Source organism: Pagrus major, chromosome 23 (assembly GCF_040436345.1).
Source record: "Pagrus major chromosome 23, Pma_NU_1.0".
Taxonomy (NCBI): Eukaryota; Metazoa; Chordata; class Actinopteri; order Spariformes; family Sparidae; genus Pagrus; species Pagrus major.
In genome coordinates, this window is record NC_133237.1 from 20,979,112 (window position 1) to 21,004,350 (window position 25,239).

Below are 25,239 nucleotides of genomic sequence, written 5' to 3' on the forward strand. Positions count from 1 at the left end.
ATACAGAATTTCTCCAACAAAAAGCGCTCAATTCATCTTTTTCAAGTGTTAACAATAAGAGATTTTGCAGGATCATTAGCTGCAGAGATAGGGACCACTGCCCAGGTACATCTGTCTTCTGCTGTCGTCTTACACACTTTATTTTCATTTTACATGGGCAAAATTAAACAGGACACATATTCAACAATATTCTCCTTTACATAGGTTGACATCTCACTTTGGATGGTGGTATCCAGTAGATGGCTTTTATAAAAGAACTATCAACAGAAAATACTTGAAGCAACAAGACGATTTTTCCCTGTGATTAAAGCATCGACAGTAAAGCAACTCTTTGTTATTGGGCAGATGTGCCATATGTATGATAGATTTTACTGGAAACAAAACTGTCAAAGGCATCACAAAAATTTGCTTTATATCATACACTTAAAAATCAAAAGTATAAAAACACTCATTCAGTAGAGCGGCTGCAAATTGTGCGTGGCCACGTCCATTGTTCTCACCAGGAACCTGAGGCTGCTGGAGGATACAGTGACAGAACGTTTTCAGCGTTTCCAAGGCACAAAAGGAGGAATCAGTATGTGCTCTCAGCCAAACTCAGAACATCCGCCCATTAAAACTACTGATACTTTAATTTAAAAACTGTAAACTACAATCATCACAATCAACACTTTGTATTTAACATCACCTGCGAAATAAACACGACATGTATAACTGCTTGTTTTAAACATTTAACATAGTGTGGTGTAGCATAATTATTGACAATATAAACAATCATTCGTTAATAAAAGACCTTTCTGCTGTCTACATTGCACACCTGTCACCTGTGAGATTTCAGCATTCTGTCACACTCAAGGTAAAAAAGGTTTGTTTCAATCAAACCTCAGTGGTAAAATGCTAAATCACCATGGAGCCATTGTAAGGAGAAATGAAATGATTCAGGAGTGGTATGGCTGACTCACAGTGTTCACTGAAGCTGAGACGAGTCCTTTGGATCAGCATTAGGCTGACGTGACAGAGGTAAAGCTCGAGACGAGGTCGATGGGTTGCTGAAGCAATACAATCAATGACCTCTATCTGTAAGAGGAGTCTTGACTTATCTCAAGGGCAACAGTTAATGCATACAGTGACCACAACTACTACACTATCTAGTCTACCGGATGGATTTCCCCTTGGCGGAACAATAATAACACCTGCTCGATCTGATACAAATTTCCATCTCTGCCCGTACTGTGGGTTGAGGTAATCCATATGCAGCCAGGGAGTCACTGATGAGCTGAAGAGAGTGTAAATACTGTGGTGTGGCCTGAGGCTGATTGGAGTTTTTACTCCACCCTGAGAGGCCAGAGCAAGCCCAAAGTCTGAGAGTTCAGTCTCGAGGTTTCACTCGATCAATAAAGCTGACCATTGAGCTGCCGGAGCATCCCGACGACAAACTCCCTCAGCGTCTAGGAAAGAAAAGACGCACACAAAATATGATTTCAACATTAACAAAGCCACACTGATTTTAAACTGTGTCTGTTCTGCTGTTGATTGCTGTAACAAGTGAATTTACCCAGTAAGGGATCAATAAAGTCTTATTCACAGTGTGTCCAGAATATATCTTACCTGTGGCTTGCAGTGCTCCTCAATCCAGCTGAACACGCAGGCGGAGAGTTCTTGAAAACTGCTCACTGAAACAGAAGTACTGAAGGACTGGAACAGGGTGTCCATGATGCTCTGAAAAACGTTGAACTTGACCTGGTCGGACACCTGATCCCCTCCCTGCTGTGGGTGGTTCTGGTGGGCCTTCACTATGTGCTCATAGTTCCTATAAGGAAAAACAATCATATCTGTTTGTCTGATTTTTATAAAAATCCGCCTCAGTGCAGAACAAGTTGGGAGTTCTTAGTGGGAATGTGGAGTTAACTAAAGTAAATGAAGCTTGAAAAAGTTGGTGAACCATTATCTCACGTTTTCATGATCTTCAGCGCCGTCACTTCTTTCCTTAGTACCGAAACTTCCTCCTCTTGCTTCTTCTTTTCCTTGTGAAGAAAATGGATGTAGTCTATCGCTGCAAAAAAATAAAACACAGAAATGCATCAGTCAGGGATTTCTTCACTCAACAGAGATTTAGGTCTCCATTTTCCATGAGGCGTCGTCCCCCGTCAAGCATCTCTGCTGCCACTTCCTCCTTCTTCTCCTCATTGTAGAGATCTCTGTGCTGCGTGACATCCATCTTTCTATTGCCTCAGGTGATCAGATCTTTTCCATTACTATCTTTTTTACTTGCTTTGTGCAATGAGAATACATGAGACTGGATCTGTACTTTGAGGTGTGCAGATTATGAACAGTGTTCATCCAATTTAAAACTGTTAATTTGGACAGAAAACTTTTAACTTTTTATGGTAAGTAAAATGATGTATTCAATACGATTCCAAATACATACTGTTCATTAGTTTCTTGGGTGACCTATAAGGGTTTTTCCAAGAAAAAAAAATAAAAATCACATCTTACTTTTCTGCAGTACCGTAGCCTTGCTTATCTTCTGTGCTCCCACTGCAAATTCAGACTGCTGCTGGCAGGTCGGTACTATGGACTGGAGATCATCATAACCTTTCTAAAGTAATTAAAAATAAAAAGAAGAAGTCAGTAATAACTACTGGGCAAGTGAACATCGTGAACAAATATACAACTTTTCAAATGGTGTGTGTACTGTATCTATAGGAAGTCACAAAGACGTTACCTTGATAGCGTCCCTACGCTTCTGCTCCGCCTGTGTGTGCGCTTGTCTCCGTCGATCTTTATACGAGTCCTTATATGACGCCTCGTGTCTGTAGTCGCTGTCTTCATCGTCTGTTCAAGAACATATTAACACAGATTAGTACATGCTTCAGACTCCTGACTGTGACAGAGAACACCAGCTGGCACACTTTAAGATGTACTGTTTTGTTATTAAATAAACGCATGACATTATTTGACAGAGGCAACTCAAAAAAAAACAGCTGACAGCGTATGAAAAAAAGCTGTGATAAAGATGGAACACAGTTCTGCATACACGGTATATTTCTCAAACTTACAATTATACACTATATACTCCTCTGACTGGTTTTTGAAGCTCGCAGAAGCAGGAGGAGACAAAACCAGTTGCTCTCAGCTGTGAATTAGTAAGCTCCAGGTAAATGCGAGGTGCTGCTGAAGTTAAACTGATCAACTTAGAAAAAGGAAGCATGTAGGCTCACTTCAGGCACACTCAAACTGAGCCAAGGATGTCGTTAAAAAGCCTTTACTTGTTAGGGCATGTCATAGTTGGGGAGAAAGGAGACAAAACGCAGAAAGGTTTCGACCCGCACTGGGTCTTCCTCAGGGCATGACTGGGAAGAGGAATCAAACTGAGTAAACTGCTGCAGTTAGTCAGTGTGCCTGAAGTAAGCCAACCTGGTTTTTTAAAGCTCTCTAAAATAATTAGCGTCACTTTATATCTTATTAAGAGTAACTACATATCCTGTGATACAAGTGGCAAGAAAGAATTTTTCTTTTATTAGAAGCAGTAAGCTAAATGAAAGAAAGCAGGCTGTCTCAGTTTAACTATGAGCTTTTCGTTTACATAAAAAGTTATTAGACTAATAAGGTTTATTCTACAAACAATTTTTAAATATTTGACATAATTTAGACTCAATGTCTTTGCATTATGGGGAATGGGTCATTCAAAGTGAGGTACGGTCAACAAAGCAAACATTCACATCACAGTCTAAATGTAGCACAACTTTCAGCAATGTCAGACCCCTTCTATCACAAACATAATACCTGTATTTGGTACTGAAGAGGCACTTGTTGAGCCGATGCTGTTGGCCCTGGACACAACTGTACCCTTTCTGGCACTATCAGGGAAGAAACCTGCGGAGTAAAACAGCTGACATCAGAGATCTTTTACTGCGAGAGCAGGAATAGATTTGACATGCTAATCTCAGAGACCATAAACACAAGGTCACCATCCTATAGCCTAAATATCAAATTATATGACAATCAACAAAATAGGAACTGACTGAATACTCACTGTGGTCAAAGCCACTGTCGCTGAAGGCACCGTCTGTCTGCTGAGCCATCACCAGACAAGAGAAAATGGAAAAGGGAGAAAATAGAGACTTAGAGGCTGAGGAGAAAATTGTGCTGCCCAAAATACATCAACAATAGACCAGCAGATAGGCTGCATGTTAGACTGTCTAAACCCCCTCTGAGCATTGCCCTGATTTTTCCAATTTAAGTATGCAGGAGGATAAACAGCTGCACCAAATTACCTCTTCACTCACAGATCTAGGGCACCACATCACAATGGTTTCTTTAATTTGTTGACCCCAAAAATGAGTCCAGTTTTTTTTTTTTTTTTCAATGATTCCGGGGGCAGAACACCAGTAGTGCCGAGATAGAAAAGTGGCCGAAGGCATGTCGATGCTAGGGATACCGATCCCTAGACCGGTATACCTTTCCCTAGACCGGTATACCGATCCCTAGACCGGTATACCGATCCCTAGACCGGTATACCGATCCCTAGACCGGTATACCTTTCCCTAGACCGGTATACCTTTCCCTAGACCGGTATACCGATCCCGAGACCGGTATACCGATCCCGGGACCGGTATACCGATCCCTAGACCGGTATGCCGATCCTTGGAGTGGTATGCCGATCCTTGGAGTGGTATGCCGATCCTTGGAGTGGTATGCCGCTGGTACTCCACCGACACATGACTGTATGTGCCGCTTGAGACTGTCATGCCACTGAAAGACTGTTGGATGGGTACCGCCCCCTGATGAATTTTATATGAAGCAATGTATTAATGTGTTCTCCTAATAATTAAAACCTGTCAGGCGGCATGACAGCGGCATACCACTCCAAGGATCGGTGTATCAGCCTAGGGATCGGTATATGCCGCTGGGCAGCAATCGACATACCTTCAGCCACTTTTTGATCTTGGCTTCACCACAACATTGAAAAGGGTGTTCAATTTCAACACTGAGTCTTGCTAGATGTTTGACTCTCCTTAACAAATGTCTCTTTACCTACAGCAAAATCATATTCAAGGAGGGTATCAAAGGCTGCCCCCTACAGAGGCTTATATTACAAATGCTTAGATCAACTATTTTATTCAGGAGTCCATGTCATGAAGAAGATTGGGAAGTCTCTTTCCAAAGACATAACAAACGCATGTTTATTTACACGACTTGTTTCAGCCATTTCCATATTGATTGATAGATTATAGATATTGATTAACTTATACCCCACCCCGCCCTAAGGAAAGCTTTGGTCAATAAGTAATTTTCTGGCGACAAAAAGACAGTTTAATGATGCTAAATGTGTGGTGGGGCTGCAAATAGCACTACATTTACAAGCTTCCTAATGGTAGATTTACTGAACCATTCTGTCAGCTTCTTCAATAAACCTGCACTTAGCTTTCACAAGGATGTTTAAAGGAACTTATCAAGAAATGCAAAACGAGAAAAGTTATGTACAGATTTATTCCAGGCATAAACGAAGTATACACGAGGAACACGAGCTGCTCAGTGAGGACGTTTTGTTTACTTAACTAGCCAACGCTAGCTAACAGTTAGCTTCATGAGGTTAGCAAACGTCATCTAGCTCACGTTAGCCGTGAAGCTAACAAAGCCGTGCTTCCTCGCAACGCTTCCAAAACTTCCAACTTTTAGACAAAACAACGTTTGACACTTATCGCTGCGGACACGTGGCAAACGTGACAATCTATTCAAAGAAAAGTTGAGGTTAACTAACATCAGTTCGCGTTACTTACTCTCCAGTGGTCCTCTGGCGACGTAGTTGGGTCCGTCATTTTGGAATACAAAGTAACTACTACCGCTGATGCGTTCGCGTGCTCCACGTAAAGTCTCCTTCTTCTCCGACAATTAGGGAAAACCGAACTCCGTCTTTTCAAATGCACGAATAAAAAGCAACGAGGACTTCTCTTTTCTTGGCGATAAAAGCTTCAATAATTAATGACACTTTTAATTTATCACTTGCGTCATGGGCGAGCTTCATAATCAGCTCCCCCAAAGGAACTAACGTTACTATAAAAGCACGTATGCATCAACTGATGATGAATGTTAGTATGAATTACTATAAATCTAATCCTTTTTAATTAGTCGCTCATAGATGCCCACTGCATTCATTTCAAATATACTAAATGCTACTTGAATCTTAAATGAAGCTAAGTGTTGTGAAGTCAAAGATTAGAAGTGTAATATCCGAGGAGACCTCGAATGCAGCGACCCTACATGCAGTAGCTAGTTTAAAACACAGAGGGGCGCTGTTGGACAATCCTCCCTGCCTCGTCACTGAGGACTTGCCCTGCTTCTCTCACCTGTACTGCCACATTAATCTGGCCTCATGTTGAGGGACATGCCCAAAACAAATGTCAGCCCAGGGCCATGCAGGAGAATGAATGGCTCTAGTGTTGTGAAACTGGACTCATGGTAATGTTGGAGAAAGTTTCCTTTGTTTTTGTTGGTTCATTTGACACCTGTACCTGCTTGGTTAGCATGCTTCCTCAACCTGTGACACTTTCTCTTTTCTTTAATTCCCCTGACACCTTATCTTACTCATCATTCACCTACTCATTGCATGCATGGTACGCCTAACGGTTACCATGTTTATCTTCCACTCTGTCCTCCACCCCAGGTTCTGTTGCTATCGTGCACAGGAAGTTGCTCTTCTGCTTTTGTGTTTCTGTGGTTTCTGTCTGTACAGAGTGTTACACTCCCCTCTCCTTCCTCTCACACGCAGCCCTCTGTACTCACTCACCAGAGGAGCTTTCGGTCAACAAGTGTAGAGACTAGTGAGTGACACTCAAGTGGCATTTAAGTGGGTCTTTTCAACAGGCCCCCACGAGGCTTGTAACCTTAATTCTCAAAGGTTAGTTTGGAATGAGAAGGACAGGTTCATGAGAGGACAGACATGAGGAAGAACTACCTTTTTTCGTCATCCATCCTGTCCTCAGGACCCAGGCGGATTCACTAGACCGGAGGCTTGATGTTTCTGTCCTTGAACGCTCAAAGACTCGGTTTGTTTCAGGCCTTCTTGCTCTAGTCACCCGGAGTTATCCCTTTTTGTCACTCTGTTTTGGAATACACTGATTTCTCAGGAGAAAGTGTTTGTGTAAAGCTTTCCTCCTGGATTACTTGTGGAGATTAGTGATGGGGAATGCGGCTGCTGGGGTCATGGAGCAGGAGCCGACTGAGGGCCGAGAGGCCAGGAACTCAGTCGGAGCCGCTTCTGGAATGAGCAACCCCACTCCAACCGTTCAGAAGAAGCAGCCGGCTCCCCCCAAGCTGCCCATGCCGCCAGAGGAGGAGCTGGAGGAGCGCTTCAACCTGGTGCTGGTGAGTGGCTGCACAGGAGACAACACATGAAAACAAAGATTGTGTGCCTGGTTTGTGGTCGAGGCCATGGGATAATTATGCAGGTACACAGAAAGCAGAGGCACAAAACAAAACAAACCACATCCAATTTTCAGCTGCACACTTGCACTCTGTGATTGATTTATGCTGCCAAAATACAGTTTGAAGTAAACACAGGCTGCAGATGATGCCAGCATTTTTAGCTTTTGTAGTTGTCCCATTGTCACAATCTGTTAGAATATCTGAGGTGGGTACAAACCTTCCAAAATATCTGCCGAGCAAAGAGACATTTGACATATTATCTTGTTTAAATGTTATCAGTAACTGCTCCATTCAAATATGGGCTCTGACAATAGAAACAGTGTTATCAACAAGTTACCAGACCCATCAACATACTCCCTTCATTCACTATTATATTTGAAAATGTCAGATGAGGAATATGGTGATAAGTGCACGCTCGGGTAGCTGCTGGCCTCCAAGGGGAAGTTGAGCAACACATTTAAATGAGTGAGACCATAAGACCGGAAAACGACTGTTTCACCATTCTTTCAACAGTCATGAAAACAAGTCGGAAAACCTCCTGATGAGCAAGAATCACACATCAGAACAAATTGTTTAGTATCAGGGATGCAGTAGCACTTAAATCTTTGATTATGGTTGCTATGTGTTTGTCGATGAAAACAATAAAAAACACACACAAAATCACCATAAAGGAATTCCCCTAAAATTAATGACCTCATTTGACTCAATAAGACAAACACAACTACTGAAGTCACGCTGTCACTCTGCAGCCTGCAGCTGCTCCATTAACATCAGTAATCAGACGTTGACAACCTCAACACACCTAAATGGGCTTCATTTACCGTGTCATTACAGCTCTGGTCTCTGCTCAGCAGTGAAAAACATCAAATCTTTCTCCTCTCTAAGTTTTTATGATGCAACAGGGGATGTGTGTCATCATTAAATGGGAAAGAGCTCGGTTTTGTTCTTGGGTTAAACAGCATGAAGTGTCCAGGTTCTCTGCAGATCTCCTCTCTTTAACTTTAAACCAGACGATCAACAGCAGATGTTGAAAATAATGTTAGATATCCACTTTATTTTTTATCAGTGCAGGATGGAGGGAAGCTGTTGACAGTTTTGGCGTTTGTTTAAAAAAAAAAAATAGCAAAAAAGTTTATAAGGTTTTTCATTATTATCTGATAATGCTTTACAATTACCCACTGATGGAATGTAACTAAGTACATTTACTCAAGTACTGTAATTAAGTACAGTTTTGAGCTACTTGTACTTTACTTGAGTATTTCAATTCTCTGCTACTTTATACTTCCACTCCAGGGAGGGAAGTACTTTACTTTCTACTTCGCTACATTTATTTGATAGCTTTAGTAATTAGTTACTTTGCAGATTACAGGCTGCATCAGAGCCAAAGTAGCGCATTTTTAATTAAATAATTTTATTGCAAAACTTTTACGTATTTAAGTTAATTTAATATCAGACACTTTAAGACTTTTACTCTGGTACTATTCGCTTTATTCCAGGGTAACGTTTGAACACAATATACTTTACTTTTACTGAAGTATGACTTTGGGGTACAACATTTCAATTACTTAAAAAAAGAGCTAACCTGAAATGCCAACATTAGTCCAAATATTATGATGAAACTTATCTCAACATTATTGTGGATTTTTAAAGCCTTATGAGTTAGAGTCATGATCCCAGTGGAGTTGGCAAACACTTAAAATATGTTAACATTCATGTGCAATTATTTCACATAAGTTGTCAAATGTTGTCATACCAGAATGTAGCGAGGCTTTAGGATTAACTGTTTCATCAACTGAACAAAGGTGGCCTGTGCCATTTCGAGCCCACAACGCCCTCTCAGACACGATATGAAAAGTATGACCTCACTTCCTCTTTGCGAAGTCAACGCTAGAAGGAAATGAGACATGCACATCCTTCTTTATTTCTATATGCTTTCTATTTGTGCTCACAGTGTGTCATGTCAGTTCATGTGAGTGAACGTGAACACAGATGTTTGAGCGGCTCGTTCTTCAGTTTTTTGGTGTTGTACCCTACAAACCCACAACGGGACACCGCCCTTGCCCCACCATGGTTGAAGCTCAGACTCTCCGGAAGCAAAACAACGGTCATTTCCGTTTCTGCTTCTCTTTTTTTCTTTGAAGCTGTGAAAAGGAGCGGCTGAAAGGATTAGTATTGCCAGTAAATCATCATCAGGTGTTTGGAGTCTTAAATCAGGCGCGTACCCAGTGACATGGCTGGTGTAGCATGCAGCAAGCAAAAGTTGTATAAAAGCATCAACTTAGAATAAAGAATAGGAAAAAAGTCATGTAAGTCATTGCTCAATCAGTGCCCAAAGAAAGAGTTGAACTCTGTAATTAAAGGCTTTTTATTTGTGACAGTGATTGAGGACCATTCTTGCCCCAAAAGTATAACATCCTTTAATAACTTTTATGTCTTTTTATTCCCACACACAAACTCCCCAATTAGGTTCTGAATCATTCATAAGACTTAATTAGGCGTCATGTAACTGTTCAGTTCTGAGGCTATTTGAATAAAGGAACCTTTATATATCAGGAGTCGTTTCACTGTCAGGTGGAGGCGATAACTCAGAGTGAAACTGCACTTTTTGGAAATGTATGTCAGCTCCTTAAATAGTTGAGTCAACCTGCGCCAGAGACATGTAGAGTTTGTGATCTGTGTAAAATCCTCCATACAGCTCGACATATTGTGTACAATTTATGAGTGAAAGGTGTGTGATGATGTTAAAAGTCTAATCTTTTGATAAAGACTGTAAACACTCTGTCTGTATTTAAACTTTGATCATGTTAATTTAAAAAAAGCCACCAGATAAATAAAGATGGTGAGCAGTGGAGTGGGTTTCCTGAAGTTTATTTCTGCCTTGTGGTGTAAAATTTGACAAAACATCATCACGTGCACAAAGGCTGAAATTATTCCCTTGTTGTTATAATAATAATAATAATAATGATGATAATAAACTTTATTTATACAGCAGCTTTCATACATAAAGTGCAGCTTGAAGAAAACAATGATCAAGGTAATGAAAACAAGTTGGTAGTTGTAAAAACATTATTAAGATAAAAAGATGAGCGATGTTAAAAACGATAAAATAATTAAAAGCAAGATCATAATAATAGGTCTTGTGCTGTTGCTTGTGTAACATGAGGTGTAATCTTTGGTGCATAAAAACAGATGTTTTCGTCATTCTTATGTGAAAAAAATATTTGTTTTCTGACGTCAATGGTACCTACTGACAACCATCAGTACATACATGTAAACACTGAGTCATCTGTACTTCCCGCAGGTAGGCGCCACCCTTCTGCTTTAAGCGGAAAGTGCATTTGTGGTTTGATTTGAATATTGTTGCATAAGCAGGAAAGATGAAGAAATGTAATATTTCTGTCCTGAGAAGAACAAAAAGATCCTGACGTGTGACTGATATAAAATTCATTTGATCACATTTAGATTTTTGAAATATTAAAACAGCCTCCTTCGTCTTCTCTCCTGTCTTTCAGAGCAACATGAACTTGCCTCCAGACAAACTGAAGCTGTTGAGTCAGTACGACAATGACAAGAAGTGGGAGTTAGTCTGTGATCAGGTAAGGATCAAGATCATTTATTCATTTTTTGGGTCATGAGCCTCAACCTCAGCGTACAGCTCATCAAAGTGAGCACGGTTCTTGCAGGGTTGACGCAAAGTACATAAACACCCAAAATGGATCATGCGGTAACGAGCAGAGTGCAGTGTGAAAACCTTGCAGCAGTTTCTGTGGTTGCAACCGATGGAGGCGTTGACATGGTAACGGAGGGCGTTTAGTCTCTACTGTGTTTACTAGAACAGGCAGTAATAGCTTCAGATGTGCACCGGTAAATGCGTCCAGTCCAGTCATCTAATCAGATATGTTGATAAAATGCTTATTTTTGATTTGGTTCTCTGCCGATCCTTCGTCCTCAGGAGCGTTTCCAAGTGAAGAGCCCCCCGTCCACTTACCTGGCCAAGATTAAGAGCTTCTACCAGGATCAAGGAGGGGTGTCTCGCAGGGTCAGTGTGAAGCATCGCCCTCCTCTCATATCTGACACATCCTTTAATTTTCTACCTGCACAGTGATGTCTTGATTCTCACCTCTTCTGTTTCTTTAGCTCAAGAAACGGATCCAAGAAGCCACCCAGGTCCTTAAAGACTTGGAGATATCCCTTCGCACCAATCACATTGGGTGAGCATGTTGGACTCTATGTAATATTAATACTATGTAATGTGGTTTTATGTAGTTTTTGTTGTACTTTAACGCCTTAAAAAGTCTTCTTCAATACACACCAGTCCCTGATGTCACCTGTTAAAATTAAGTGTGACACATGAGGTCACAAACCTGCTCAGTAATGTCAGTCACACAACGGTAACTATCTATTAAACTATCTAAAGCCTGTTCACATCAGACCAAGTGGGGTTACAACTGAATTGTACTGAATTGAGCAAGTCTGTAGTTTGTTCTTTATGAAGTCAAACTTTCTGGTAAGAGCATTATTGTGTTATTTTTTTCTTTCTGTTTTGCCCAAAGAGCTAACTGAGAACAGAATCTGTGACATTTAATAAAATATATTGTTCTGTCTGTGTTTCATTACTCACTCTTTGTTTGTTGTAGATGGGCCCAAGAGTTTCTCAACGAGCAGAACAAAGGGCTGGATGTTCTGGTGGAGTACCTGTCCCATGCACAGAGTGACGCCTCGTGAGTAGCAGCAGGGTGTGATAGCTCTCTAAGAAAGATGATGCTCTAGCAAAAGGAAATGAATTATCATCATGGATGTCTGTTTTGTATAAACTCTTTAGGTTTGAAGTGGAGAGTGTTGAAAATGGAGGCACCATGTCAGATAAAGGTAAACCAGCAGAGAGGTCAATGGAAGACTTGACCAAGAGCTACAGCAGCTCCCACTCACACGGGATGACCAGAGCTGCTCGGGCACTCACTGTAAGGTGAGTACAGATATATATACTGCACTGTACATCATGAACTCTTAGTAAAGAGGAACTTTCAGCCAATACAGTCCACATGTCCAGTCAAGTAATGCAGAAGTGGTGTGATGGTGGCATTAAGTGCCACAGAGATGACCAGATGTCATGTCGTTTTCTTAGAAGTGCTGAAGTGTGTGAAGCTGAATGTCATCTGAGGGGTGAGAAAAGAAATGAGAGGAGGAAGTTTTTGTTTCATAATGCATTTCAAGTAAAAAGTCAAAATGTCAAGAATAAAGTCAACTCTTCTGGTCCGTCAAATCCAGTTAGAGGAGCGGCTGACAGCTATGCGAGCTGCCCGAGCCTGCGGTCTCTGCCATTACTCCATCATTGGAGTGTATCGTTCTGTGTGTAGTGTAACAACCTCTTCAAACTCCTAATACTGACAACAACACTGTGTTCATGAGCCAAAAGAGAAATAATTTCTTTATTACTAAAGCCGATTCTGAGGTACAGTTTCACCGATTCATCTACACAAGGCATTTTGTCGAGGCAGTCATAAGCCCTGTTTGATGTAGTCTCAGAGGTTCGACTTTAATCTTGAGATGTCAAGTTTATTCTCGACATTTCGACTTTATTCAAGAAAATGTATTTCAACTTTAGTCTAGACATTTCGATTGAGCATGTTTCTTTCTCTAAATCACCATTTTTTGTTGCATATTTAGGTCCAAAGCTACAAAATCTTCATTAGTGCAAATAATCTCACAAATGGTGACAGCGCCCATTGATCAACCAACCGATAATATGAAACATTTGATTTGATCACTGTGTCTGTAGCGCTCTGTTTTTGCCACCTGTCTTCATCTTATCACCAGACAGCACTTCCTCTAAAAACTGAGACGTTCAAAACCATGACGAACGCTTCAGTTTCTCCCACCATCATTCATCTCCTTTACTCTTCATCCTTAACAATTCCTTCCTCCTGGTGCCACATTTCACCTGTCAGACAGACACAGACACACTGGATGTCCAAAAACAGTGCTGAAATTCGTGTTATAATTGGCTGACGTCTAACTGTGCTCACTTCAAACCATCTGACTAACAGCAGAGTCTCTTTTCTTAAAGCATCTATTCATGTGTCCATACACCTGTCATCGCTCTACAGAATAAGCTCCACTCTGGGAAACAAGATGCATAAGAAGTCCCATTCATCCTACCAGAGAGATGATGTACACGTCTGCATAATGTGCCTGCGAGCCATCATGAACTACCAGGTATTGTCTCAACAGACTCAGTCAGTCAAGTGACATTTTCTCAAAACAAACCAACTTTTCCTGCATATTTTCATACATGTGCGCCTCTTCTGCCTTCAGTCTGGATTCAACCTGGTGATGACTCACCCGCGCTGTGTGAACGAGATCACGCTCAGCCTAAACAGCAGGAATCCCAGGTGGGTGCATTTGTGTGTGATACAACGTGCGTCTTCTCCGATCTCTCTGTGTCCACCGTATCTAACGCCTCCTATGCTGCTGCTGCAGGACCAAAGCCCTCGTGTTGGAGCTGCTGGCTGCCGTGTGTCTCGTCAGAGGCGGACATGACATCATTCTCTCTGCCTTTGACAACTTCAAAGAGGTGAAATGACTCTCTTTATTGGGGATTTTAGCATATCGCATTGGTTTGATTTGACTTGCGACTGTTGCTCGTTCAGTCATACCATTGTTCCAGACTTCCCCTATCTGGTGACTCATCTTGTGACAGACGCAGTCCATCTGTCACATGCACTGTGGACAACTTTAGCACATGGAGAACAGTCATGTATGTTATTTCAAAAAGCAGGGACAGTCCAAGGGGTAAAAAGTATACCCTTTTTATGTGGTGATGAATGAGATCAGCTACACGTCACAGACACATGGATCTAACGGTGAAAATCGAGTAGAACATGTTCACACGCAGCCATTTTCCTCATTCAGGGTGGGAAGCTAAAATCTTGTACTGCTTTGGTCCATGGTGCATTTAAGTGCTCCTTGGATGGTCAGGAGTATTCATGTGCAACACGGACGCCAAAAATAAGTTGTTTCACATTTTATCGCTTGGAGCATTTAACAGTTCCAACCTAAAATGCCATATTACAAATTACTTGTGAGCCAAAACTTTATATGCAATACATGACTTTAATAACAGTTTCTCAACATCAACCCAACGTTTACTTTCGTCCGGTATGTTTCAGCATAATGCGATGTCAACCGGGCAACTCATGCACCATAACTTTCCGAGTTCTGACATTATAGCTAAAATTACCGTTTGATTACATTCAGCGTGTTTCACTTCCAGGCTTAGATGTTCATTATTATTTTAGAGTTAATTCATGCTGTTCGTTTTATTATTATTTCACGGTTTCCTGAGTGATCAGCACCGGAAAAGACGACCTGTTAGATAACGCTAACGCTAGCATTCGACCGCTTCCTAGCTAACATTGACGTTTGATACGCGATACACAATATGATAGGAAAGGCATAAATTAAATCTAAAATGTCAATGCACATCTTGAACACATTTATTTAAGCTTAGAAGTGAAATGCCCAGGATGTAAACAAACAGGAACGTAAGCTAGGAGAAGTGGTTGAATGCCAACGTTAGCTAATGTGTTATCTAATGTGTTGTTTTTCCTTGAAATATGGGCCGATGTTCCTCCAGATTTTCACTATACGTTATCTTTTTAAATAATTTAAAAAACTGAATTATTTATGTATATATGACTTAAATAACATTAACATAACACAACATTATCCTAGAGCTTCACATCCTGAACATGACGTCAGAGGAAAATGGCCGTCTGTAGATAAAACTCGCAAAAACACTCAATTTGTCTCAATTTGTATTACGGCCTCCATCGTGCCACAACTAGACTGCATATTCAGATAAGTTATGTTTTTCCTCAGGTGAGCAGAGAAAAGAACCGCTTCGAGAAGCTGATGGAGTACTTCATCAATGACGACAGCAACATCGACTTCATGGTACGTCCACAGATGTATTACCTACACAAGATGGCCGACTGTTTGCTAACAAATAAAGGGACTTTAATGTTGTGGGCGTCTTTTAAAGATAACTAACTTTACTCTCCGTCTCCAGGTGGCCTGCATGCAGTTCATAAACATCGTGGTCCATTCGGTGGAGAACATGAACTTCCGTGTTCACCTGCAGTACGAGTTCACACACCTTTCACTGGACAAGTATCTAGAGGTGAGTGTGTCCATGGTTTACCAGCGATGGATCTAGCTGATAGTTTTATGAAGGAGTTGCACGTAGTGATGAACCCAGTGAGACTTATTACCTGAATCTGTAGCTCTGCTTTGCTTTACAGAGTTTTGGTAGTTTCAGCTCATTGTTAAGCTGTCTGACCACAACTTTTACTGTTTTGGTTCACTCTCATTGCTCTCATAGTGTTGTTTTCAGCCACAGCAGGGAGCAGACTACCTGCTCAGCATCAAACAGCTGACAGACACAGCTGGAGACTAGCTTGTGAACATAGTGGAGAATTTAACAGCAGAGGAGCCAAATGTTTTTCTCAGGAGTGTGTAGAGACCAAAAACAGAGCCGAAAGAGTGGTAATATCTAACTTATTCAACAGGTGGCCACAAACACGACTTGATACGGCTGCTCTGTAACTGCTGGACTGCCATATCAACTCTAGGAGCTGGACAAAATATCTATACAGCAATACATCATGATACTTCCTCCTTAGATACAGTTATCAATATGCTGGCGCTGATAAAGAGGCACTCAGCTAAGACGCTTCCCTTTTGTACATCTTTTTTATCTCAGTTAGTGTCAAATTCTGGGAAACTCACACCACAATGCAGTGAATAAATATTCTTCCTGCCTGTTGCCTTTTTTTAGGGGTATTGTGTAACCTTCAGGCAGACAGATATCATGATGAATCACTACATGATTGTCTTGAAATGTATTGATTATCGCAGAATCGCTGTATCATGATACTGTCGTTAACGTGGGCAACGTATCGTGAATCGTATTGTGATTCTCACCCCTAATAATCTCAAAGGTGATCATATACCAGTGTTGTGTCCACAGCTTCACAACAAGTTCAACCTCATGATATTGACCGAAGACTAATTACAATTCTCATAAAACATTTTTATGCATCTGATGAGTGTAAGGTAACCTTTGGTGGGATGTGGATGCTGCACACTCATCCACATAATCCATAATACTGACACTGACTCTCTTTACAACATAGTTTTCAAATATTTATGTTTCTGTATTTAAATATCTTCCATAAATCTTTAAAATATTTAAAAGTCAACCTGAATCAAGCCTTACGCCATGTGTACATTATTCCTTTAAACATACAATAGATATCATGTTATTCTAAGCTGTTATTTGCTCCTGTCATACATCATTATTGTGTGTTTGTGTGTCAGCGTCTGAAGGAAACAGAGAGCGAGAAGCTGCAGGTCCAGATCCAGGCATACCTGGACAATGTGTTGGATGTGGGAGCCCTGCTGGAGGATGCCGAGAACAGAGGAGGGATGCTGATGCATGTGGACGACCTGCAGGATCACAACGCACAGGTCAGACGCAAAATAAATCAAAAGAGGAGGCTCTGTGGACAAAAAGAGGCTTTGATGTTGTGAAGTTAATGTTGTCTGTGTTGCAGCTGAACGCCCGGCTCGAAGAGATCGAGAATCGGACCGGGGAGAGAATATCTGAACTTGAGACTCAGCTCATGCAGGCCACCAAGGAGACTGAGCTGCTCAAAGTAAGTGCTCCTCCGTGACATGTACAGTGTTCAATGAGATTAATTAGCCAAGTAAGGTGTGACATTCTCAAAGGTGATTAGTTAATAATGAGGTCAAACGAGTGGCATTTCACTTTGTTTTAATTATCTTAAAATGAACGTATAATCTAATCACCTTCGATATGAAATAAAAAGATGAGTGTTTGCACTCAGCTAATAAATCTGTAAATGACCTTGCATATTAGCAGCTTGGCTCTGGGGATATAAATGTCTCGCTCCCGGCTGGTTGGTCTCTACCCCTTTGGTCCACAACTATTAACAGACTGCCATTAAATTTTGTACAGACACTCATTGTTACAAGAGGATTAATCCCCAAATGGCGTTGGTGACTCTGACTTATCCTTTTTTCCTTAATTTTTGTCCCAGACTGAAATATCTCAACAATCATCGGGTTGTTTGCATTGAACTTTTTTACTCACACGCTGAACATTACCTTCTACTGTGATCATGCTGACTTTAACTTATAGCTCAAAACACCTCTAAGTCATTGACTGTATTAAATATGGATGGAGCTTCGTGTTCTGAAAAGTAAAGCCACTTAAATTTGCAGTCTTTCTTAATTGTCAGCAGGGTGCAACTTGCAGAGCTGCTAGTATGACTGTAGACTTCTGATCTAGTTTAGGGTTCATGTTCATAATTTTATTTTGGGTTACTACTAGAATAGGGTTACATGCTTCGATGCTCAAAAACACATCCGTTTTCTCATACTGTGCAGGGCTGCAGCATTGTATTCCCCCTCTGAAACTTTAACTTTCAAGGTATTTTATGTACAATAATATATATAAAACACCAAAGGAAAGGAAAAAAATGCAAAAGCATTAGTTTAACTAGCATTAATTAGATAAGACAGACTCTTAATTAAATGCTCTTTGTGTGTTTCTATATTTGTGTTTGTGTCTAATAGGAAAGCCTGCGAGAGTCCTGTTCTCAGGTGAGTGCGTTACAGCAGAGAGAACGGGAGCGAGAGCTGGACAGGGAGAGGGAGAAGGACAGGGAGCGTCTGAGCACCTCCGCCCCTCAGACGTCCTCAGAGCTGGAGCAGAAGATCCAGGAGCTGCAGGACAAGGGTCTGATCCGGCTGGGACGCAGTGCCTCTGGAGGTCTGGACATCCAGGTGGTGCCGGTCACCGTGGTCGAATACGTCCAAGCTCCGGCCTCAGCCGCCCAGCCCACTACTCCAGACTCTGTCAGTGATTCTGCTGTCTCTGCTCCTCCACCACCGCCTCCTCCTCCTCCTCCACCTCCACCGGGAAGCAGTGGAGTTGTGCCTCCTCCTCCTCCTCCACCTCCCCCTCCTTCTGCACAAATTCCACCACCTCCACCTCCTCCACCTGGTGCTGGACCTCCACCTCCACCTCCTCCACCTGGCGCTGGACCTCCACCTCCACCTCCCCCGCCTGGTGCTGGACCCCCACCTCCACCTCCCCCGCCTGGTGGTGGACCTCCACCTCCCCCTGGTGGTGGACCTCCACCTCCTCCGGGTGCACCAAGCACTGGTAAGAGGGTTAACTGAGTGTGTAGAAACAGTAAATATCTTATTTGTTCGATGATTTATCCTTTTTTTCCTGTTTTCTCAGGGCTCAAGAGCAAGAAGCCCATTCAGACCAAGTTCAGGATGCCTTTGTTGAACTGGCAGGCCTTAAAACCAAACCAGGTGATGGGCACCGTCTTCAACGAACTGGATGACGAGCAGGTTTTAGGGGTAAGAATTTGAATATCATTATATTACAGATGTATTTTCTATATTTAACACTACTTTATCCTGAGCATCTCTGCCTCTCATTCTGTCAACATCAGGAGTTGAACATGGACATCTTTGAGGACATGTTTAAGACCAGGGCCCAGGGGCCTCCAGCAGATGTGTCCACTGTCAAGAAGAAGTCGGTCAAGAAGGCCCCCAGCAAGATATCCTTGATTGACCCCAACAAGGCAAAGAATCTGGCCATCACTTTACGCAAGGGGGGGATGAGCCCATCTGCTATCTGCACTGCCATAGAGACGTATGTGCTTCACTGTTCACATTTCTGAGCTATCCTCCTTTATCTCTGTCTCGTACACTCACTGTTGTGGCTTTCCTGCTCTTCTGTACAGGTATGACCAGCAGTCTTTGCCCATAGACTTCCTGGAGCTACTCGAGGCCTTCATACCATCAGATTACGAGATGAAGCTGCTGGTTAACTACGAGAAGGATGGCCGACCGCTGGAGGAGCTGACCAACGAGGACCAATTTATATTATGCTTTGGGAAGATTAAACGTCTGAAACAGCGAATAAACACTCTCACCTTCATAGGCAACTTCCCGGACACAGTCAAACGTATTCAGCCGGTCAGTTAGTCGAAGGTATTGTAAATTGGTTTTAAGTTCTGATGACAGATGTACTGATTTCGTTTTCATTCACAGCAACTGAACTCCATCATCGCCGCGTCCATGTCCATCAAGTCTTCAACCAAACTGAAAAAGATCTTGGAGGTAAGTACAAGAGAATACAACACTTTGATGTAGCTTCGAAATGTGTGATTTCGCATAGGTCATCTCATGTGTCCCCTTCAGATTGTTCTCGCCTTTGGAAACTACATGAACAGCAGTAAGAGGGGAGCAGCGTACGGTTTTCGGCTGCAGAGTCTGGACCTCGTAAGTAGCAATCACTTGTACTAGATACATATCTGTCCTCTTACTGTACCTGTAGTGCTGTTTATCTATCTTAATTGTTGTGGTGTGAGTTGCTGAGTTTTGGAGAGTACATCGTTTCATCTCAGCTGGTTTCAAATTCTGTGAAACTGACACAACGCAGCGCATAAATACACACTTCCTGCACTTGCACAGATATCATGATGTATCATTCGATGATTGTCTTGCAATTATTGCAGAATCTCTGTATCTGGATATTGTCGTCATTGTGGGCAACGTATCGTGAATCGTGTGACCCATAGTGTCCTCCTGCCAGGCTGAGCTGCCAGCTAGCCTCTCGTCCATGAGTAAATGCCCTGTGATACAGTTGGCGGGTGTAGTTGGCAGAAAGTAAATAGTTCCTGCATGAAACTGCCCTTTTTTGCCCCTTTGAGCACCACAAGCCGAGTGGCATCCATCCGATATCTCCAAAATTCTGCAGCTAACGCCAAAACAATCTAGATGGATACATAGCACTACCTGTAAGAGGAAAAAGGTGTATATTTGAGTCTTCCTTTTAAGAATCAAAACTTGAATCCATGGACCTCATGCTTCCTACCATTATAGCCTTACTTGGTGTTTGTTACATGTCCAACTGTTACATTACATTCAACAACATCTTTTGCTTCTCAGCTGTTGGAGACCAAGTCAACAGACCGCTCACAGACGCTGCTTCAATTCATCACCAACATCATCCAGGAAAAATACCCCGACTTGGCCAACTTCCACACTGACCTACACTTTGTGGACAAGGCAGCCCTCGGTGTGTTCACGCACACACATACACATCACACTCTTGTGATTTAAATTTGGAGTGATGCTTATCCCAGCTCTGTGTCTCTTCCAGTATCACTGGACGGCATTCTTCAGGACATCCGCTCATTAGAACGGGGGATGGAAATGACCAAGAAGGAGTTCATGGTGCAGGACGACAGCCCGGTGTTGAAGGAGTTTGTCAAAGTCAACAGTGAGCAGCTGGATGCTTTGATCAAAGACAGCAAGACAGCACAGGTTAGCCCACACAACACATCTACAAAACACCTTATTTCATGCTTTTAGATGTATATTTTATGTTGCTGTCTGACTCCCTCCAGGAGGCATACGGCTCTGTGGTGGAGTATTTCGGAGAGAACCCCAAAACCACGCAGCCTTCCATGTTTTTCCCGCTGTTTGGACGTTTCATAAAGGGCTACAAGGTGAGGACATGTGGCGGGTTTCTGATATTTAGCCATTACCATCGCTGCGTTGCATTTTAATCATTTTTTCCCTTGATTAAACACAGACTGCACTGCAAGAGCTTGAGCAGAAAAAGAAGATGGAGCGTGAGAGCAGTGAGGAAAAACAGCCATCTCCGAGCAAGGCTGGGTCACAAAAGGTAGCAAAAAAAAAAAAAAGAAAGTAGAGATTTTACAGGTTTTGTTTTTTAATGGCTTATCTACAGTCTTCTCAGAAATACTTGATACAGCATAAATCTATTTGTGTCTTTTTTCTAGGGGCCAATGATGCCTAAGATGCCCCAGATGGACCTGATAGCTGAGCTGAAGAAGAGGCAGAAGCCGCCGGTACGTGAGGGGAAGGACGGCGCCCTGGAGGACATCATCACAGGTACAGTAACAGGATACTTTACTCGAGTAGTCACTTTGTGATATTTTAAGCATGTGTGCATGTTTGATGTTTGCGCGCTGTTGAAATTCTTCGCTCTGCTTCAGATTTGAGGAACACACCGTTCAGGCGGGGAGACGGTCGACGGCCGGCACAGCGCCAGGAAACTTGAGCCACTGCTGGTCCAAGAAATTTTACAAATTTAACAGGAATCACACTCAAGCATACAGACAGAAGAGCAAGCTTTAACACGTTCTGTATATACAGTATATGAAAACATATGGCAGTGTGTATTTTTGGCAACATTTTAGTGTGAATTTGTTGTAAATAGAATTTAAGATTGAACTATTTGATGTTTTTTTAACAGTCCATGAATTTGATTCCAAATCTTGTTTAAAAACAATTTGATTATTTTTATGGCACCTCGTGACCTTTGTATGCTCTACGTTTAAAGTGTTGTTGCCTAAGTAACTAAAAAAAATCATGATTTTATTTGAAAATAAAGCTATTTTTTAACCATTGTTTCTGTATTTGTATTTCCTCCATGAAATGAGATCTTTCACCTGACACGTGATGCAAAACACATTTTCTGTTGCTGAAGACACGACTCATCTGTATGAGTGGGGGATATTATAAAAAGCAATCAAAAACTAATTTTACTTTTTAAATAAGATACAATTTCATGGGAATTAAACACAAGTTAACTTTGAATATAAAACTGTTAGTCATCAATCAAATGTATTTAATTCTAATTTAAATTTGTATTATTGTTGTATCATTTAAGTTTTCTATTTTCATTTAAAGCATAACTTCATCTGAAAATTAAAATCCAGTCATTATCTCCTCAGCCTCATGCTGATGGAAAGTCGAGTGACGTCTCGTTGTCCACAAAACATTTCTGGAGCTTCACAGTGACACAGCGTCGGAGCGTTCTCCTAAACAACTGAAGTAAACTGGGACTTAAAACGTACAAAAACCAACAGAAAAAAACAGAGAAGGGCTCCATACAGCTCATGTGGTGTAGTCCAAGTCTCCAGAAGCCAGGCGAGCCAACATTGTTTTAACAAGACCATATTTTCTGTACACCCTCGACGCACGGTTGAGCTTGTGCACCCACTTCAGACAAATAACTTCTTCTCAAATCAATTTGGGATCTCTGTGCTTCCGGAGACTTGGATCATGCCGAACAAGCTGTATGCAGCCATTTTCTGTTTATTTGGTTGTTTTTGTACATTTTGAAACAAGTCCCCATCTACTTCAGGTGTTTCGGAGTATGCTGAAAAGCTGTTTTTCTGTGAAGCTCCTGAAATGTTTTGTGGACCACCTTTCCGAGTAGTAAATGGCTTTTTAGGCACTTGGTTTTAGATCAGAGAGCTGCCTCTGAACTGTACATCTTTTGCCTTGTTTCTTCATCTCTAGTCGTGATAAATATATCTGAGATCTGATGAAAATGTTTACACTGTGTGAAATAATGTAGTAAATTTTACCGACCGACTACACACCAGTGACAGTGATCATGTTTTACTGAACGTGATAAACGCTAATGAGCACGAGCAAGCCTGCGTGAGCCCAGACTTGAGTGTATGACTGCCAGGTAGAGGAGGCTCTCTAATCCTAAACCAAACAGAAAGGTAAATATATTTGAATTTGTTGAATTGCAAAACAAGTCATTATAAAGCAAGATCAGACGTCGCCACTGTACAAGAGAGCTGCACTTTATTGGACACACAATCACAGCAAGTTATGTACAAAAGGAGGCAGGTTCAACTGCCTGCTGTCTTCTCACAGGAAAAACACACACATTTCTCACAGAATATCATGGCATCCACACTGATAAATTAGTTATCTCCAGTATCAGTAGGCTTTTAAATTTATATATCATTATATTATAGATCTATTTTCTGTTATTATTTTTGTTCTTATATCACACTACTCTACAAATGGGAGAATCACTCTGTGGAAAGAGTACACCATTCAGCGGTGACTTCTCTGGTTGGGCTGCGTTCAAGCACTCTGAATCCTTCTGGACATTCAACACTCTCTGTCAACTATCTTCATCTTCATCTTCATCGTCACATAACAACACAGTAAGACTGAACATGCCTGTGTCACAGATACCAAAATAACGTCTCATTTTTCATGTTAGTAAACCTTTTAAACACACTTCAGAACCGCTCGTCTTCTTTCTCTCTTTCTCATTTTTTTGAGAAAACATGTAGACAACATTTTTTTTCGACTGCACCGTGCGATTGCTTGAGACTATACATGCATTGTTTTGTATATACCTTTGTACCCATCGTCATAGTTTATTAATAAAACATCTTCTTTTGGACATAACAATTTTTCGAACTCGCTAGGAATGACTCGGCCTATTTACAAGTCAATTTTTGTTTTTCTACTTTTGATGCCAAGATTTTTGAACATCCACACATTCATGTAAAAACCTCATATACATACTACAGAATGTAGGTTCATTATAAAAAAAGAGAGAATGGCAAAGAAGGAGATAAAACATTAAATTCGTACGACTCCATGTAGTTCCCTTACTGCTCCATTGTGGTGGTTTTAACAACTTCTGTGGTTTAGCTTAACTGCTACTTAAAGCCACTCGGTGCAATAACTGGAAATGAAGAAAGCAACAAGATGAATTTCCACCAGCTGTAACGATTAAGAACCTGTTGTCTCTGAACGCTTTTACACCGAGCATCCACATTCACATTTCTACCACTCCTGTTCACATGCAAACATGACACAGAGCAAAATTAAAGCCATTTAACATACTTTTCTCAAAGCAGCAAGGCTCCATGTGAAGCCTTTGAGCCCATTTCACAGTAGTCACCACGATATCTGTGTTTCCGACCATCTCCGATTCACCAATACCAGCTGAAATGCAAATACGGGATGGGGTGAAACCAAAAAAATTGGACCACAGGTACAGAAAACAACCCCCTAAAACAAAATGAAAGATAGTAGCAAAATAAGCCCCCAAGCACAGGCACTGGTCCAGCCTCTGACACCTCAATAGTGACCCTTCACGTAAGGAGGCAAAGGTGCAGTCGAGCTGGACAAGCGTTTTCAGGGACAAGCTTTTCATAAATCAAAAATTACATAAAATCTAACTCAGTGTTCGTAAAGAAAAGCCTAGAATTTAAAAATGAACTTCAGTGTATATTACAGAGGCTAACTGTTATCTATACAGATATTTTTAAACAAATATAAAAATGTTCTGTGTATGAATAAATAATCTCAGTGTGAAATGTAATATCTCTGTCAATGAATTAATAAAAAAGAAAAAATCTGTACAAAATGGTCACTAATATATAAAACTGAAGAGATGATGACATTGTACAGTATATTATTTAATCTAGGCCTATATATATATCACACTTTTCTTCACAATTATAATATCATACACAAACATCTCACTTAGATATATTTATATATGTATATTTCTTCTATGTTTGAGTTCAAGTTTGCATGAGTTTTTCTGATTGCCAGGGGCATCCTCTATGAGTGTCTTGGACATGCCCTCTAAGCCTCCAGCCATGTTGAAATCACAGCCCGCTAACACTTGTCTCGGAGAAAAAAAAAAAAAAAAAAAATTCCAGAGAGCACTGTCACGCAATTCTGGGAGGTTTCATCTCAGACTTAACTTGGGGAAAGCAGCCAGGCGGGAATACTTCCTCCCCAACGCTCACCAGACGCAAATGCAGCAAATTTAACTCGCAGAGTTATGGATTTGAGTGTGGAACAGCATGAGTAAGTGAATTTCTTTCATTTGACTTC

The 25,239-nt window shown here is 41.4% G+C and overlaps 2 protein-coding genes across 3 annotated transcripts; one reads left to right on the top strand and one right to left on the bottom strand.

Annotated features, from left to right (window-relative positions):
* Positions 1-122: 122 nt before the first annotated feature.
* mlx (MAX dimerization protein MLX) lies at positions 123-5,850 on the bottom strand. 2 transcript variants are annotated; one of them, XM_073495161.1, is made up of 8 exons: positions 5,781-5,850; positions 4,034-4,070; positions 3,784-3,873; positions 2,723-2,832; positions 2,494-2,596; positions 1,951-2,050; positions 1,606-1,807; positions 123-1,445 (listed from the first exon to the last, which is right to left on the bottom strand). In XM_073495161.1, the coding sequence occupies exons 1-8, from the start codon at positions 5,817-5,819 to the stop codon at positions 1,389-1,391; spliced, it is 738 nt and encodes a 245-aa protein (XP_073351262.1). In that variant the 5' UTR covers positions 5,820-5,850; the 3' UTR covers positions 123-1,388. The 2 variants fall into 2 exon arrangements, with proteins under 2 accessions (XP_073351262.1, XP_073351261.1); XM_073495160.1 differs by having other exon boundaries at positions 4,034-4,073; positions 5,781-5,836.
* A 484-nt stretch (positions 5,851-6,334) lies between these two features.
* Positions 6,335-21,974, top strand: fmnl1a (formin-like 1a). The gene is made up of 26 exons (XM_073493991.1): positions 6,335-6,459; positions 7,128-7,365; positions 10,938-11,021; positions 11,378-11,464; positions 11,563-11,636; positions 12,063-12,146; positions 12,248-12,391; positions 13,533-13,641; positions 13,741-13,817; positions 13,906-13,999; positions 15,307-15,381; positions 15,497-15,607; positions 16,807-16,956; positions 17,043-17,144; positions 18,088-18,679; positions 18,761-18,885; positions 18,981-19,183; positions 19,275-19,509; positions 19,585-19,653; positions 19,735-19,815; positions 20,485-20,614; positions 20,699-20,862; positions 20,946-21,047; positions 21,134-21,226; positions 21,345-21,456; positions 21,561-21,974. Exons 1-26 carry the CDS (start codon positions 6,374-6,376, stop codon positions 21,623-21,625), a joined length of 3,486 nt encoding a protein of 1,161 aa, XP_073350092.1. The 5' UTR covers positions 6,335-6,373; the 3' UTR covers positions 21,626-21,974.
* Positions 21,975-25,239: the final 3,265 nt, after the last annotated feature.